Source organism: Acanthisitta chloris, unplaced genomic scaffold (genome assembly GCF_000695815.1).
Source record: "Acanthisitta chloris isolate BGI_N310 unplaced genomic scaffold, ASM69581v1 scaffold38068, whole genome shotgun sequence".
NCBI lineage: Eukaryota > Metazoa > Chordata > Aves > Passeriformes > Acanthisittidae > Acanthisitta > Acanthisitta chloris.
In genome coordinates, this window is record NW_008686097.1 from 28,983 (window position 1) to 47,861 (window position 18,879).

The 18,879-nt window shown below is 38.0% G+C and overlaps 1 protein-coding gene across 1 annotated transcript in view; it reads right to left on the minus strand.

The window, feature by feature from the left end:
• Positions 1–14,642, minus strand: part of LOC103807265 (adenylate cyclase type 2) — a gene marked incomplete at both ends in the record, with an annotated part of 39,695 nt that extends 25,053 nt beyond the window's left edge. Inside the window, 7 exons of the mRNA XM_009079988.1 lie at positions 2,439–2,482; positions 3,800–3,976; positions 4,306–4,438; positions 4,809–4,967; positions 11,915–12,042; positions 13,333–13,444; positions 14,494–14,642. Coding sequence (XP_009078236.1) covers positions 2,439–2,482; positions 3,800–3,976; positions 4,306–4,438; positions 4,809–4,967; positions 11,915–12,042; positions 13,333–13,444; positions 14,494–14,642 — 902 coding nt within the window. The remainder of the gene's footprint in view (positions 1–2,438; positions 2,483–3,799; positions 3,977–4,305; positions 4,439–4,808; positions 4,968–11,914; positions 12,043–13,332; positions 13,445–14,493) is intronic.
• Between the last annotated feature and the right edge of the window lie 4,237 nt (positions 14,643–18,879).

Below are 18,879 nucleotides of genomic sequence, written 5' to 3' on the forward strand. Positions count from 1 at the left end.
CTAAACTTCATAATAAGCTCTTAACAAAAACAGCATAAGCTACAAGTCTGACTCACACACACACTCACAAATCTGGAGTTTAGCTATTGTGAAGCATTTAAAATGCAAGAAAACATGTCACAATAAAAAAACAAAAACCCAAACAAAAAGAGGTCAAGAAATTCTGGTCTAAAGAAAGTCTTCCACAGTGCTAAGAATTAATGAAAAAGAATGGTAAATATGCTCAAATTCATAAAACATTCCTGTTCCTTGTTGTTAATTTTTAAAAAACTTTCCAGAATTGTATGATGAGCACAATGTGCTAGTGCACTGAAGCATAACAGGTATCCTCTACCAAAGCCTGCTAACTCTTTTTTTTTTTGGAAATACTTTACTTATTTTTAATAAGAAAACTTCTCTACCAAAGCCTGCTAACTCTTCTTTTTTTGGAAATACTTCTATTATTTTTAGTAAGAAAACTGAGCAGTAATTCTGAAATTAGTTTCAAACATACATCCCATTTACAACTTGTAACTCATGTGCAATAATAAAAGCATCTTTTCTTTTGACTAGGCTCAGCATGAACCCCACAAGTAGTACCAGAATGGGTTTGTCTTTACTGGGCTCAGCATGAACCCAACAGGTAGTACCAGAATGGGTTTGTCTTTACTAATACGTTAGTGCAAACATCACCAATCCTTTCAGTAGTTGCACTCTCCTAAAAAATGGAGTATTTCAAATACTGACAGATTATGTCTCTGTCTTTTGAAACCTTAAATTCAGTGTTAGCTTAATAACAGAGGTTTGCAAGAAGTCAACAGTCAGGTCTGAAGTTTGATTCTTTTGCTTACCAAAATGTTCTCAACCCACGAACTGAACCCTGTCAAAGTTAACATGGATTTCCTTCAAGTTTTTGGGTTATTTCCCCAAAACTGAGAACCTGTTGCAGGATTCAAATGCACACATGCATTTTATCAGTGTACTTAAATAACTTTCAAAACACAAGTGATTTCATGCCTATTCAGTGATACTGAATAGCAAATAAGAAAGTGCTTATAACTTATTTTTCACATATGAAACGATCTGGGAGAAATAAAGAGACAAATGAGGAGACATTGTCTAATCACACTTAATCCTCTTGGCAGACCCTTAAGCAACTCAAGACTACTGAGTAACTAGATAAGAGCTAGGACTGCCACAAACAGAAGCCTACAGTCTGACTTCAAACCCTACATTTTCATATTCTAATGAAATAATGATTTGCAAAGTGATTATTATCATTTCAGCTCTCTCCTGTGGGAATGACTAACTAGCTTATCTAGAATCCTCATTACATGTCTATCTCACTATGGGCATCAGACACCAGTAATGGTTTATAGAAGCTCCTTCCATAATATGGTATCAAAGCACATGATAATACCTTTTGTGTCTATTTTGAAGCACAGTTTTAGAAACACAAAAGCAAGAACACATCAGAATCTTCATGAACTGCATTATTTGCAAATGCCACAGTCCAATGATCTTTCATGAGCTGACAGAAGTCCTTTGGACATACTGTCTAAATGTAAATGTGCAGTTTTAAAATCAGGCTCTTTTTATTAATATCATTCATGTTCAGTCAAAACTTGCTCATCTTGTGGAATGAAGCAGTGTTTTAGGTAATTGCATAGCCCTACAGTAACCAAAGGCAACAGGAATACAAATAGTTTAAAGGTTCTTTCAAATGATTTTACAGTATTTGTCATGCTATAATTTTGCAGGAAATTCATTACCTGAAGTATTACCAGGTCATTAAAATAAAAATTAACCATTCCAGATTTCTGACAGTGCTAAGCTTGTTTTTTAAATAAATGCCATCCAACCCTGCTTGCATTTCTCACCATGTTGCCCTAATCATCGAAGTACCAAGCAAGAGCATGAAAACTTTAAGCCACTGTGATCTTGCAAACATTTTGTGTAGCAGGAGCACTATGGGAAGACCACAAAATACGTTTTGAGGTTTACAACTGCAAACATACTAAGAACTTTGAAATAATAAAACACAATGCAAATACAAAGCAATTAAATACATAAAATGTCTTTTTACTACATATTATTACCTGTTGAGAGGCAAATTATTAACTGCCCTTTCCATCTTCCCTTTTCTTACCCCTCTGTGCTTCTTCCTAATTTTCCTGAATATAATTTTCTTCCCACTGATAGAGTAAATGGTTTGTTAGGAGAAACGAATAGTAGCTTACCAACATACCAATTCAGAAAAATGTTATTTGTTAGCAGGAAGTACATTTGCAATTCATAAGTAACATGTCTGCCAAATCTGTTTCCATAGCTCTTCTCTATGTAAAAGGTATCAGCTGAAAAAACAGTTTGAGAACTGGCCCTCAATATTTGAAAGCATATGAATCTCTATTATTTACATGGACTTTATATGAATAAGTAATTTCTTAAAACTCATTTACCTCTCTCTGCAGCGCTGAAAATGATATTGTCCCATGGGAACATCCTAAAAAACAAAAAAAAACCCCAAGCCTTATTAATTATAATAGATTTTGACGACATTAAGTTGCTTTAAACATAGTGTTGAAAACAGGGTCAAGTAAGGAGAAAAGTTTCCAATACAAATCCTTTTAGCATTAGATTAAAACTGTCTAAAAGAAAACTCCAGCCAAGAATGAAGATGTAGTGACCAGGAGAAAAACTGATCTACCATTACAAAAACCAAGTAACTAATACAACAGTCTGAATCCAAGAATGTTTTGCTTTCCTAAAAAGGCATTGCTTAAACATCATCATTGTTTGGATGTAACCCAGACTCTTGCAAAAACCAACCTTAAGTGATTTTGAAAAAAACAGTCCTGAGTGGCCAAACACAGACAATGGTCATTATTTTTTATTAATAAGCAGCAGCAGCCATCACAGCCTCATTTATTTTGTGATTAATAGTGATGGCTGGGTACTTTCTGTAATGAACGTGTCACAATCCACACTCTGATGCACTGTGTTTATTGAACAAGAAGGGTTATGTGGCGCAATCCTATGTTCTCATGTGTAGCAGAACAAAGCTGAATGCCAACATTGAAGACTACTAGAATTTACCTTTATGCTCTCACTTTTTAGAAGCAGATGATAATGCAATGTACAAGCATCTTACTGACAGCAGTAGAATAGTATTAGTGAAATTAAAAGGAAATCTGTTCAGTGTAAGAGATACAACACTGCACTACAGTACTCTAAAATTCAGGCCATCAACCATAGCTAATGAGTGCTAGGTGCACCTTCAAAAACTAGATGTCACAGTGAGGATGGATTTGGTTCCTGGAGTACTCTGAACAAAGTCCACTCCAGGTACCACAGGGATTATTCTCACTTCACAGCCTTTGCTCCAGGTTTGGCATTGTTCCAAAAGGAGAATGTAGCTAAACAGTCAGTAAATCTCAAGGAATTTCTCAGTATTAGAAGTCTTCCTTCCTCAAGGTGCTGCATGCCAGCTTTATGTTTAAAATATCTTTCCACAAGGTGAACAGCAGCCACTGTACATGCTGTGACTTGGGGGGGTCAGAGCTCAGAGGACCAGATTGTGCATTTTAGGTAATAGGTTGGACTCCTTATAATTCAGAGATGCACTTATAGGAAGACATGGATCTGCAGAATCTAATTCAAAGCTCACATGCCAATGTGAGCTCCCAGAAACTTCACTGGGCTTATGCCCTGTATAAACGTGTATCTTCTTTTATCAGAAATAGCCAGGTATTTAGCAGTGAGCACCTTTTTCTTTTCAAATATTGCTAAATTGTATGAAATGACATAAGTAGGCCCCTACTGTTGTGCTTATCTTGCCGTTTTCAGTGGTCATGCTGTCCCTGTGGTGCAAGTGTGCAAATGGCTTGGCTGCTCCCCAAGACTCCAGGTACCGGGTCATGCGGACAGAAGCTCTCATTTTGGGTCCATCAAGAGTGTGCCGAGGTCGAATGTGGTGCTGAGGGCTTCGCTTCTCTCCCTGGTCGACAGAGAATAAAAGGTGGTGTCAGCCTTTGTGTTCATGACCTTTTGAAGCAGCAGAGCATCATCTGGTACCACATATTCGCATGCTTAGGAACGTAAAAATGGAGAGATGCTAAGAACCTGCAGTTCTTAATGATATTGCTGGGAAATATCAGAGACTTATTTCTGAAGAGCGGGAAAGATTTGCAATGCAAACATTATGTATTTGTCGGCATCAGTAATAGCTCTGATCAATATCTTATGCTAGTGAATTATTCAATAAAGAGATTAGTGGTCCTGCTCAAAAATAACTATGACTGGCCACAAGATAAAAGTACTACTAACCTTAGGATTGATTACAAAGTAAGTCTTAACATTATGCTCTTTCAGATATGGGTCCCTCACATCTCCATCCCCATCTTCCACTTTGTAAGCTCCATTCAAATGTGCCAGGGTGACTGAGGTGATGTGAACACGGCTGAAATCATATTTTAAAAGAATGACAGAATCACAAATACCGATCAAAAGCATAATTTGAACCTGATCAACCTTTTTTATCAGCTTTTTGGTCATACCTTTTATATGCTGCTCTACTTCATTTACAGTTCTTCTGATCTAATTTTCATAAGTTCTATTGGGGATATGTCTAAAGGTTTCCATCCACAAAAAACCCCCAGTCCTTAAATCACAGGAAATACTGAGTGCCCCCTTTTACATTTTTACTAAAGACAGCACTAAGAATTAGTTCAGGCATCTCCATGAAGGCTGATGGCTTAAGGCATGGTACCTATCATTTCTCCATGACTGAAAAATCCACATGTCCAACGATTAACAGAGAAGCCTCTTACCCTGGGACTCCTCCAGCTTCCATGTGATTGGCCAGAGTAACGTCATGCGACCACACATCGTACTGCCACTTCTGCAGCCCAATGACACCGCACAGCACGTTCCCAGAGTGCACTCCTACACGCATATTAATATCAACTCCAGTTGCATCTCTCACTTTCCTGCAGTTGAGAAGAAAATCTCTGTCAATATACATAATAGGACCTTTAGTTCGGGTTTTTTTTATAATTTACCAGCCAAATCATGTGGATGTCCTATCTCTGGAAGTGCTCAAGGCCAGGTTGGATGGGGCTTTGAGCAACCTGATGTAGTGGGACATGTCCCTGCCTGTGTCAGAGGAGTTGGAACTAGGTGATCTTTAAGGTCCCTTTCAACCCAAACCATTCTATGGAATAAGCAGTAACAACAGTACGAACATTTCCTCCTTTTCAGCATTGCCTCCATTCTTTTTATGCTAGGATGATATATTACCTTTCCTAATATCTATATCTGCAACTATTTGCAGAAATATTACTTCTCAAGTCCATGTCTGAAGCTCCTTATTTTATACTCATCTGAAATTTTCTGGGAGGGCTGAGCTAAGCAGTATAAATATTTGATCTCATGGTAAAAAAAAAGGACTATTTTTGTCCTACAGGCAGCTTTTGGAGATCTGGAACTACTATTATGCACTCTTCTATCTGAAGATCATAATATTTACGCTGGAGACCTTCTCATATCTCTCATGTCTGTGAGGAAGGATGAAAAAGGCAGCACCTCAGGATATTCTGCCAGCTGGGGCTTGTACACTCTTTGGGGATACGGGTTCAGTGTCATTCAGGCTGTGGAGAACCTAGGCTCAACAGCCTACCATGTGCTTAGTGAATGCTGTACCCACTAGAACATCATTTAGTGAATCAAAGGCCACACTCACTGTCCAGACCACATTTAACCCTCTGACCTTTCCAGTGACAGAGTTAAGCATCTGATCACCCCAGTCCAAATCTCAGAAGCACCCTACATATAATATAGGTATTTATCTTTCCAGAAGAAGCTCTTGTGAGTCACAGGTGGGTGAGTAAGGTCAAAAAACCAGAATATTTTCTGACATGTGTCATATGAGTACCTAACTGTGTTTGTAAAGAGTTATGAAATGAATACAGATATCTACAGGCTTATACAGCTCTAAGAAACGGGAAGATCATAATGGATTTATGCATTTAAACCCTAATTCATGTGGACCCAAAACTAACCAGTAATGAGGAACATGCACATGCATTTATCTTGGAGAAATTCAGGCTGTTAATGGAAGAAACAGCTATAGAATAAGGAACCCAAATGGCTCCTGCATACATGCCAGGTTCATAGTTCTAGTAATATCTTCAATCTCAGGGATGAGAATCATCAGCTCTGTACCTTCTTAATTACTGAATTAAGCTCGCCTGTTTCTCTTATTTCTTATATTTTTTGAAAGGGAACATTGAACTTAACAAGCTTAATTTGATATGGTAAATCTTACATTTAGGCAGGAGCTCTCAAGTGTTATTTTTCTGGGAAATGAAAGTAACAGGAGCATGACTGAAAGAATTTTAATTGAAATTCTGAAGAGAATTTCTATCTGACTGAAAGAATCTCTATCAAGTGTTTATTGGTATTTCTTTTCACTTTGCCATTTTACACCATTCTTGTGCAGCTGACACACTTGAAAATGAACTGCCTGTAAATGATCTTTGTAAGCAGTTGGCAAATGACAAACATCACTTTGCTCTGCACAGGGAATATGACACAAGCTTAGCACTTCAGAAAAAAAGTGTTTTACAAAACTGGGCAAAATGTAAAAGGAACATTTATCCTCCAGGAGAATGGAAGAGGAACATTTATCCTCTAGGAGTGCTTGTTGAAAGGCTGCCCTGCCATATTCTGCAGAGCAAGCAGAATAAAGTCTGCTTTATAATAAGCTCTCAAGAGTTAAGGAGGGGAGCAAGTAGAATATGTACCAGAACTGAATCTTTTCTTCTGTCTCACAAATTAAAGAAACCACAGAAGGCTTTAAATTACCACTGTTATTCTGGACCAAATTAGGCTTTACTACTTCTTCTCTCCTGTGCCCCTTGAGCAATTGCTATAACGACGCAGGCACTGAATGCATCTAAGAATGTAGTTTATCACACCCCCATAGGACACTTGCCTTACCTACACAAATATATCTGAAACTTCTCGCTTTTATTTCATTTTCTGCTTCCACAGTCTCTCTGGTTTCCCTCAGCACACCACAGTCTGTACCCATCCTGGCTAGGCAGTCAAAATACTCATCAAGACTGTATTTTTCCTATTGCAACCTGAAATTTGAGTTTGTAAGGATTATACTTTTTTCAGAGTATAAGTTAGCTTACAGGCAGCTGTAGGAATACTCCAGACAAGCAAGAGTTCAGGTCATCTACTCTCTTTACCTGAGCTTTATTAATCTCTAATTCTGGACCAAGATATGTAAGACTCACCTAGTCCTGTCTTACACACTTTAGCACAATTGGTGAACCTTGATCATTTAGTCCCCTGCAAACTGCCAGCTTTAAAAACATAGTGCCCTTTTGGATCAGACCTGCAGGAATGAAATCCTGCCTAAAAAAATCCTTTTGTTTTGTATCTAGAGTTCAAAATGGTATAACTATCTCATCCAATAGTTTCTTTCAGTTTCCTCTGAACTGGAACTCATTTCATGCCACCAAATCAAAGTCAGTCCTTGAGAACGTGTGGCCGAGAAACACATAAATTAGGAAGTCATGAGACAGACAAGGGAGTGGAGTATGGGCTGAAGGAAAACAACACATATTCACACACAAAGATATTTTGCCCTAACAGATTAAGTTCTAGCCTTGAAGCACCCAGTTAAGGTAAGCACTGGCATCAGTGGCTTGATAAGGTGAGCACCTGTGGAGGAATGGCTCTGCGAAAAGGGACATGATTTCCTTGGAGCTGACAACCCAGCTTGTAGTGTGGTGTAAGGCCTACAGCAGCTGTGACTGAGCCTTGAACCTGCTGATAAGGAGCGAGCTCTGCCTGGCAGAGCTGGCTCTGACCGGCTCTGAGTCTGGTGTCAACAAGCTCCCTGGAATTCCTGAGAACATCCTGGAATGTGGACAGACACCTGCTTGCTCCAATCATAAGTTTGCCCTGGACACTTGGACAGGGGCAATAAACCAATCATGTATCCGCTGCGTTCGCGTACTCTGTGTGAATGTCTATATATATCTTGTAAGTACTAAGAATAAAGGAGAACGACCATACTCATATTGAGACTCATCGTTTCTCCAGGTCCGGATCCCACTCCAACAAGCACCCCACCCCGGGCAGGCAGGCTGCAGACTGGAAGAAACACTGGATTTGTTCCAACTCAGAGCAGAGAAGCAAAGCAATTAATGGGACTATGATCCATGTTTAAATGGAAACAATCCATAGCACAGTGAGGCTTAATTGCTCAAAATGGAGCTACACATCATTAGGTAACAAGACTGAATAAGACTGTACTACAGATCACCTGGCAATGTGGCAGAATTCCTCCTTTTTTGCTTCAAAGAGAACTGGAACTGAAACCATATTCAGGTGGTAAAATCCAAACAGAAGTCTTAATCTAAACAGGAAATTCCTCTATTTCAGTAGCTCAGGCACTGATAGGTCAGCTTACACCTCAGTGACTGAATATAATAAAGATTCATATCTGACAAAAAAGGTATTTTAGATAGAGTGAATCGAACATATTAAGTGACACACTTCCAATAGCAAGAGTATTACTACTTCTAATTTTACAGGCCACATAAGTATGTCATGACATGCTTCCATACAAAGATGAAGCAATCATGCAACAAAATATGGAGCTGATTAATAATCAGCAATTTTTATTCACCTGCAGGCTGCACCACTTGACATAATACTTGGAAAGCATTTGAAAACATGGGGTACAGATTCCTCACTTCTTCTGTATCAAGCTGTGCTACTCAGACATCTGTCCACAGGATTGTTGTGGCTTCTGACTACGGTAATAAAGTCAAATCAAAATATGCCATACAACTAACATACAATTTTCTAGCCCGTAAGGCTGCTCTTACCAAGGAGAACCTGATCATATAGCACTAACAATGAACATACTTGATAGCAGATTGAGCAGAAAGTTATTTCAAAGAAAATTGGGAAGTTCTGAAGTGTGAGGAACTGACAGATTGCTCTCTGTGCTCAAGTAAAGCACCGCATTATGCTGTGTGAAATTACACTTCTGGCTCTTTGTGAAGGGCACTTTATGGCTCGCGCTTAGCATTGTTTTTACACCAGCCTGTAACCTCCTATACTTTTTTCTCTTCAGTAATAAAGCAACAGGTTGACCAGAAACTCTGTGCAAACGCTTTTAACTCATATTTCTCACACAGCACACAGATCTTTTGAAATGTAAACCAGAAAGCTCTTATTTTCACTCAAAGGTTGGGGGGAAAAAAACCCAATCATTTTTAAGCCAACCAAGGAGGGGGGGCCAAAACGTCAGGACTGACACCCTTTTACCAACAGCTCTACTGAAGAGATAGTAGCTTTAGTCCCCAATATGCTAGAGAAGCAAACAGTTTAATTATAATATTGTTCTAGTATATCTAACTGAAAAAGAGAAAGCATCCAGTGAAAGCAACTGAGAAGACAACCAAATCTGTAGATTTTAATGCTTGGCAAGGAGAAGTATCCAATTACTATTTAAAAAAGATTTCTTTGGACACAGTGTTAAGGTACAACCATATATGGATGAAGAAAAAACATTTTAGAAAATGCAGCAATCTGATTCCTGTACTGGGGTTAGTTTTGCAAAAGATCACTAAAGCAAGGAGATCAAAATCCTAGTTTCCACAAATAGCACACATTTTATGTGAACACATTAAAAGGAAAAGAACCCAATTAACACTAATCAACCCAACCATACACTAAGTACCTTGGATTGAATCACAAGACCAGGCAACTGAGAGGCAAAACCCTTCTGTGACTACAATTACACACATATGAAGTTAGTTATGGATTGGAGGAATAATTTTGTAAGGCTATTTAATTAATCACTGAGATTAACACTGTTCAACATATCTATCCATTTCGTGATGAGGTACACACCACACACACACCTCACAAGGACAAGCCAATTTCTGGACAGCAGTAAATGTGATCTGGGCAAAAACATCAGAACTGCAACTGAAACTTACAGAAAAGCATACCAAATTTTAAAATCAAAGGCCAATTGGTTAGGAAAAACAAATCACACAGATGACTCTCAAATATTCAGACCTCCACCAGGATACATACTTTTTGCAAAGTGTAGCTCACCTAGACATACTGGAATTTTAGTCACAGGAAACTTAGTTTTTCTACAGAATAGACGTTTGTGCCACTAATGGTAACTGCTATAAGTAACCATTTGCAGAAGTTTAATCCCTAAAATCAAAAAAGAACTTTGGGTATGAATTACAGATAATTAATTATCTGACTTTGGTTAAAAAAAGAGGTGAACGGCTTTTTAGTTGTCCTTTCCCCACAAAATGTTTTCTAAATAGCCTAACAGAATCAGACGTTTGCTTAACACATAAACTATACTACTGAGGTCAAGTTTCTGTGTAGGCAGGTTTAAGATCCTTCAGACATCCAAACTAGGTTTAAGTACCTTCATACTGAAACTTATCCAGCTTTGGTGGCAGAACTCAGCCAGGGCAGGCAGGTTGTGAAAGAGTTATTTCTACTCTGCCCTGAGAGCTCTGACAGCAGTCAAATGTAGAGCTGAGGGCAGCAAAGCTGCCCTTTTGCAAGACTTTTTTGAAGTGCCGTCATCATCAGAACTGCTCCAGTTGCCTACAGTCCATTCCCAACCTACTCTTCAATAATAAACTAGAGGATTCCTCAAGTGTGCCTGTAGCTGTATCCTCAGCTTTCTTACAAGTCTTAATCCACCAGATACAATCATATTTCTTTTTCCTGTTTCACAAGCATACCAAGCCTCCTGTTACTTGAGTTACTCGAAAAACGTTACAACTGCTATTTCAAATGCAACCATATTAGGATTGTCAAATTCTTTGTTCTGTTTTCTGTTTCAAAGATAGAACAGGCACATTTATTATTGGGAAAGAAATTAGGGCCATAGAGTCACCCACAAATCCAAAATACTGTTAATAAGCACAGAATTCTCAATATGTTAACCAGCAAAACTTTTAAGAAAGTCCTCACCTTTACAGGGAAGGTGAAATTAAACCTTAACCTGGGGTCTAGTAATACAGGCATATTTAATTGCTTATCTGACAAGATGGGAAATAGGCCTCTCAGCCCAGGAATCTCTAAGCCATTGGAAACATCTATAGTGGACATGCTGAGAATCACTCCACAGGCTCAGGGCTTGAGGCATCTTAATTCTGCATAAGCAACTCCTCCTGACCACCACTGAACTCAAGATTCAGCAAGAGCCAGGAGCTCTGGCCTCTCTCAGAGCTGTTTGACTCACAGGCGAGTGTCAGCATCGTGACTCTGCAAAAAGCAGCTTCCAAGTTCTAAGTGATGTCTATTGGTATATTTACCATCTTGTAATCACAGAGTCACTGAATAGCTGAGGTCAGAAGGGACATCTAGAGACTGCCCAGTCCATGCTCCTGCTCAAAACAGGGCAGTTAAAGCAGTTTGCTTAAGGCTGTACCAGTTGGGTTTTGAGCATCTCCAAGGCTGGAAACTCTGCAACCTTCCTGGACAACCCGTGCCAGTGCTCAGTCACTCTCACAATGAAAAATGTGCTTCCTAATGTTCAGAGGAAATGTTCTGTGTTTCAGTTTGTTCCCATAGCCTCTGGCCCTGTCGCTGGACACCACTGAAAAGCCTGGCTCCATCTTCTTTGTGCTCTCCCTTTACTAGTGAGCAATGTTCCAGGCCATCAATCATCTTTATGGTGTACTGATCACAGAGTCAACAACTTAAAACATTTCTTTGCTGAGGCTGAGACCCAGATTACCATGCTGGACCTTGTGGTGAAACATGCCAAGTACTGCAGGTCTGAATGTTTCAAGAGTAGCATAGATACAGATAGAAGAGAGATTTTTATTGTTGAATATTTAACAATAAGTTTGGCACTTACTTAATGGCTTCACACATGTCCAGTCCCATTTTCACACAGTTCTTGGCATGATTTTGAAGAGATATAGGTAGTCCAGAAACACAGTAATAGCAGTCACCTAAGATTTTAATTCTCATACATTCATTTTCCTGGAGGAAAAAGCAAGGTGAGATGGTCACTTTCAACTTGAATTACATAAATAAAGGGTTACTGTTACAAAGATTGACTTAAATGATATTAGCAAAATCATTCTACTTAAGCTTGTTTCAGTAGAGAAGGATTTGTCTTGCTAAAACAGAAGTGCTGTCAGAGTTTTGTGCAGATGATCTCTCCATCTGTTATGGTCCTTAATGGGCAAAACTAAAACATATATATGCAGTGTTGTTCACACCTGAGATTAAAGAACTGAGCCAAAATATCATGTACTCAATCTAAATAAAGCCTTTTTGTTTGAAATATGAAATCAAAAGACCTAGCCTTCCACACTTATATCTTTGAAGATGCACTGTGGAATACTTCCAGAAACCAGCAATCATAATAGTATTTCTATATTTTATACTCTAAGGCAATGTAAAGATTTTTATTTATTTTAAGCCAATACTAGACAACAGTTTTTTGAACTAATAAAAAACATACTAATTTTTTGGCTTGGTGTTTCTGATTTCACCTTCACACAGACAACAGTGAACTAATAAAAAACATATGAAATTTTTGGTTTGGTGTTTCTGATTTCACCTTCACACATGACTTTTGATGTAATTTTTATTAAAACTACACCTAAATGAACAGAAGAAAATCTTCTGATTGTATTCGAATCTTTTCCTGAGTAATCAAGAGACTGTGGTCAGTAATTATAATTGCCTCTCTTCTCCTCCAGTCTCTCAAGAACTAATAAAAAACATATGAAATTTTTGGTTTGGTGTTTCTGATTTCACCTTCACACATGACTTTTGATGTAATTTTTATTAAAACTACACCTAAATGAACAGAAGAAAATCTTCTGATTGTATTCGAATCTTTTCCTGAGTAATCAAGAGACTGTGGTCAGTAATTATAATTGCCTCTCTTCTCCTCCAGTCTCTCAAATGCTTTTTCAGACATCAGAAAACTGGCTTATACTTTTCTATCCTGAGTTTCTTAATCTTGGTTATTGTAAAAAGTCTATTTAAAGAACTGTTCATCTGCCATTAAGTTTTATTGGACTCCATGAGCTGTCTCTATTGGTCCTATTAGAGAGAGCTATCTTGGGTTTCACAGGCTGTCACTGGCAGAAACACACGGTTGCACTCAGACCAGTACCAGACTTTTTTCTTCACACGTTTCAAATCCAATCTTCCTGCCAAAATCTCAGAAATGCTGCCTGAAGTCTCCAGGAAGAACAAATATTTTAAAGACGACTTACTTATTTAAACTAACAGCAGCAGCCCATAGAAACTTACCTTTGCAATCTGATCAAACTTGCCAAACAGCTCATTTAGCATGTGCACCAGCTCCCCAGGTGAGCAGTCACTGGCCAGGCGAGTGAACCCCACGATATCAGCATACAAGATGCTGCAATAGAAATGAACAGAATCTTGGTCACAGTTTCCTCCTGCAGGACTTGAGATCTATCAGTCAACAGCAAAACCTGAAAGAAGGCATTCTGGACTTCAGAGGTATGTCTGTACCCAAAACAGCCACTGCTAAACGTAGAGCAATAAATACAAGTATATTTATAGGTAAACCTACATTTACCTTTACAGGTATTGTGTTTAGAGGTAATACATACTTATATTTATCTTTCTAGGTATTACCTTCTCAGGTATTACCTTCATAGGTATACCTATATTTATAGGCATTTGTAGACATTCTATACTTATATTTAGTACAGTGTATTAAAAAATAGAAATATTTTACCAAGTCACAAATCAGCAATATGCTAATGGCAATTATTTCAAAGAGGACTTGAGCTTGCAAGTGAAAATGAACTTCCTCAAAAGTCCTGCAATATTTGCACCAAAGTAATTTCCAAGAATGTCACTCAATAGTTTGAATGACATTCTTGGAAATTACTTGGAAATTGGAAATTACTGTCCAATCACAAAACCCCAAACTTTTACAGAAGAAAGAATGTTTGGAATAAATGGTGAGTTATTTTTCTGACTACTAGAAATTTATAATTAATAAATAATTAGACCCATCAGCAGAATATTTTATCTCAGCTACTGTGTAAAATACCTATGCCTCAATTTACACACTATAAAACCTAAGAAATTGTTCCAGTGAAGAAAATTACGAAATCAGAATAATAGAATTGACACAAATTACAATTTTGACTGGGATAAATGATAGCAGGATTTGGTCATTTAACCTGAAACATGAAAATATTACGAAAAAAAACCTGTTAATGTGTGGTTTTTTCTAAACAACTCTTTCATATTATCACCTTTGTGGCTCTTCTGGAACAGGGAATTTTCAGCATTTGATCAAATTAATGGACACTAAACATTAAGCTGTTGAAAAGCATATTAAAACAATTCTTTTCTTAATTGCTCCCTTAACACTTTCTTTTCAATTTTTTTTCCTGAATGTTGTTGATACATTTTATTACAGCACAATACCTGACGTTGGTGTGCCTTTTGACATACAAGTTGTGGAAGTTGTTGGTGTTTTCCAGCTGCCCTGCCTTCGGACCTTGTAGCCTCTGAATGATCTCTGCTTTCATTTCCATGGCAATGTGAGCAGGCAGTAAAGAAAGCAGAAGACGCTCCTGAAATTTAAAATGAAATGTCCACAATTTCTTTAAGGAGAATAGAATTAGTGTGGTAGCAATCCTGTGCAAGGTCCACACTATTGTCAATACTACAGAGCATTTTGACGAGGCTTGCACTCAGGCCTGGCATGGCCTCCAAAAGTAATCAGTTCTTTGAAGAATGTAATAGAGTTATACACACATTTCCAAGTGATACCAACCTTCTTCAAGGTTTTGTGCATATTAGAAAAAGCTTAGGCTAAAACTTACCATCTCAAGAAGTTATATAATCTATCCAATATCTGAGCAGGATTGCAGCAAATAAAACAAGAGCTGCAAGGACAGTCCAGAGGACTTTTCATGGAAATACAGTCTAATTCATGCAAGAATAGGCTAAATCTTTTTTTTTTCCTAAGTGTATTTTAAATGTTTTGCCATAATTTCAGCAGGTGTTGGACTGAAAATAAAAGATAAAATACAGACACAGACCATATTGAAAATGCTGAAATTTTGCAGACCATTTTGATATGTACTCTCCCCTTACTTTAATATGGCATGCGACAAAATAATATTTATTTTAAAATATTAACCTAAAAGCAAATTGAATACCAAAAAGAAATACACAAACCCTAGATATTTTTTCCTCCTCATCTCTTGGTGTTACAGTGTTCCTCTTGTGAAGCTCTCTTACATCAGCACTTTTCATTTGCCCATTTTACCTCTTACAGCTCTACACCGAGTTCCTACTTCTCTGGAAAACAGATCAACAAGAACTCTGCAAAAAAAACCCCTTCTTGCTTTGATCATACTCCATCTTGAAACTGAACAAGAATGTTCCCTTTTCTCATAGGCAGAGTGGAAAGACTAATTCTAGCCAAGCACAAACCACAGAACCCTGAACCAGTGAGGAAAGGGAAGACGTGAAAAAGCCCTTGACAGAGTCAGGGAGTCAGGGAGAGAAATAGCTATGCCACAAAAGATGACCTCAAAATGTGCATGATCTGCAGGTGTTACTCAGAATGATGCATTCTCTTTGGTTCACAAAGTGTATTTTTGCAGAGTTTGCAGTTCTATTCATGAAAGGACCAGAAGAAGTGTAACCATTAATCCAATTCTCTTGTTGGGATAATTACTTCTGTTCTGGTCTAATGACCTTGAGTAGAGCATGGCAATAACAGTGCTATAGACTCTTCTGGTATTTGCAGCTACCTCAGCTATCTATCTCTGTCTTGCAGAATGAAGAGTTCACATTCCTCACAGCATTTCTGCATTTGTAAGCATAGCATGAAGTTACACGAGGCCGGGTGAAACTGATCCTGCGCACACTTCGTAAAACCCTCCTATATGAGTGAATCAAGACAGAATCTTGATTAGTTGCCAAGTAATATTAAACTAATAACTTTCTTTTTTACCCACTTTGATCAGATCTGAAAATAATTTTGATACATATAGGTATGGACTGTTTATTTTGTGTACTAAGGCATATCACATAAAGAGTAAGATGAGTCATGAAGTAGATATTGAAGGTAAAGCACACCTGTCTCTAGCCTGATTAAAGGAGGCAAGAATAAAATAAGATGTACTGTTTCCTACTGCCAGGATCTCAGATTTGACACACTGCAACTGAGATGAATATAGACAATTGACTTTTCATCCAAATGTTAATGTGACTTTATTTCTTAAATGCAAGATTAATTTACTATGTTTAGGCATTTAAGCAAGTTCACATCCAAGAGACCGATATATTTTCACTGCTAATGTTCATAGGAAAGGTTTCATTTCCACTGGTCCTTGGTGGAGGTATTTTGCTAATTTATAAAGACTATCTGTACAACCAATGGATTTTTTTTCTGTAATTAAAACTTGCTCTTCCAAATTGCTCTTTATCTAACAGCAACTTGTTGTTTTGAGATGTGCAGAATGGGTCAGCACTTGTTAATGATTTTCTTTATCTAACAGCAACTTCTTGTTTTGAGATGTACAGAATGGGTCAGCACTTGTTAATGATTATAATTAAACAGCTAATGAAGAGGTGAATGGTCTTAGCTTCAATTTTATATCACCATACTCCTGGCTAGTAAATGCAACCTAGTTCACTATCTTCCTACAACTGTTATGATTCCAGACACACAGTGATGCAGACACTCAACATCCAGGTTACTGCTTATGCCTTTGAAACCCAGAGAAGCTTGCAAAAGGTCATAGAGAAGTGCAACAAAAGTTTTCAAGGAAGCAATACAAAACACAAGAGAAAAACTTTTCATAGGAGCCACATAGAGTCAACTACAAGCTAAAGAATCACATGAGGAAAGGAAAAAGAGAATGCCCTAATTCTGTAAGGTACATCAGGAGAGATGGGATATTTCCCCTCCTTTTTCTTTCCAGGTCAGACCACTATTCTGTTCTACTTAAACATCCTGGTGAAACTGTTCGCCACACCAGAATTCCTGCCAAAGAATGTTTTCCCTCCTTCATTTCCACTGTACAAAAGAGAAGGTCACAACCACAGGGGATTTTAGAGAACTGCAATTGCTGAAGCACACTGAAGAATACCTTGCCATGCCAGCTGCACCTGCAGCGTTTTAGAGAACTGCAATTGATGAAGCACACTGGAGAACACCTTGCCATGCCAGCTGCACCTGCAGCCATCAGCCACCCTCTCCATCATGCAGGCTGTGAGCACTCAGATTTCAATCCTGAAGTTATCCCTTGTGTGATAATGTAGATTGTTATTTTTTACTTCTTTCACTAAAAGACAATTGTCAAAGAAGCTGAATCTCAACTATCTATGAAGACTGGGGCTGGGCATGTCAGCTGAACAGATACTAAATGGTTACAAATACATTGTTCCCTCTCTTTCTGCTAAAAGATCCTAGGAAATGCAAAGCACTTAAAAACGTCTTTTCCTTCATGTTTTGTCACTTCTGGTGGCTCAAAGGAGCATAGTGAAAGGATCAAAACCAATCACTAATCAGATTGTAGTATCTGATGCTGTGCACTGAAATTCCTGCAGACCGGCACAATGTGAGAAACACCACAAATCAAGACTGATGTTTATGCTGGCTTTTTATTTGATAATACATCCCATTCTGCATCATTCTCTCAAAAAGACAGAAAATCTACACATCAAAATCTAAGTGAATTGACATACAAGACACTGACTTCGAGACAAAACCACTTGCTTCTTTGTAGTAGACAGAGGAGCCACTCTCAGAGCTATAGTCTGTAAGAAAAAAGTCAAATTCAGTATGCAGGTCAAGACACATTTAAAGGTCTTCAGACTGAAAATAAGAACACCTGCATCTGGTGACAGAGAAACTGCTATGCCATGGCAATAAAGAAAATCTCCTCACAAATGTCCTTCACATCTACAGAGAAACTGCTATGGCATGGCAAAAAAGAAAATCTCCTCACAAATGTCCTTCCCTAAAATATAACCAACATGACCTTAGAACCCATGTATACATGGGATTCATGCACACAAGACTATCTCCAGACTGTCCACGTTCTCCGGTGCTGTGCTTTCCTCTCAACCACCAAAGTCACTTGTAGCTGAGATCTTTTAAGTCCTAGGTCTAAAAGACAGAGCCCACAATCTATACTGAATACAACATTATAGTGTCCTTCAATACTGTAGTGTTAAGTACTGCTCTCTTTTCCATCTGGATCCCAGTAGAAGGACAGAAAATAGCCATCCTTGGATTCTCCACTGATGATTTTCAGTGGTATATGTCAAACTGTTGAGTTCCTGCTCTCTCAATCTCTCACATCCAAGTTGATTTCTTTGTCAGAACTTCCCCTGAATCATAGAGATGACTTTAGTAATGACTCCAGTTACACATCACTCCTCCAAAGCTTGATAAACTCTAGTTAGTTTGTTTAGCTAAATTAAGTTAACATAGCTCGGTTAAAGAACATAAGCACTGTTGCTTTTTGCAAGGTTGACAACTGCATTTGAGTATTTTGCACAATGGAGATCATGCTGTTGTTATGCAACAAACAAGCAAAATACCCTGAAATGCTTGGTACAGTACATTTTTTTAAGTGCATACTTCACAAATCAACCTCTTCTCGGCCTGAGGCAGTAATGTTTTATTTATTTGTTCATTCCTGTTTTGTTATGTAAACTACCAATACCAATTCACTCATTTGTCCAAGATTACACAACTATCAACTGTTTACTGTACCATAATGCTAAAAACTTACAGACTTAAAGGCCAAATATTCTTCCATCTAGTCTGAGCTCTTGAATAAT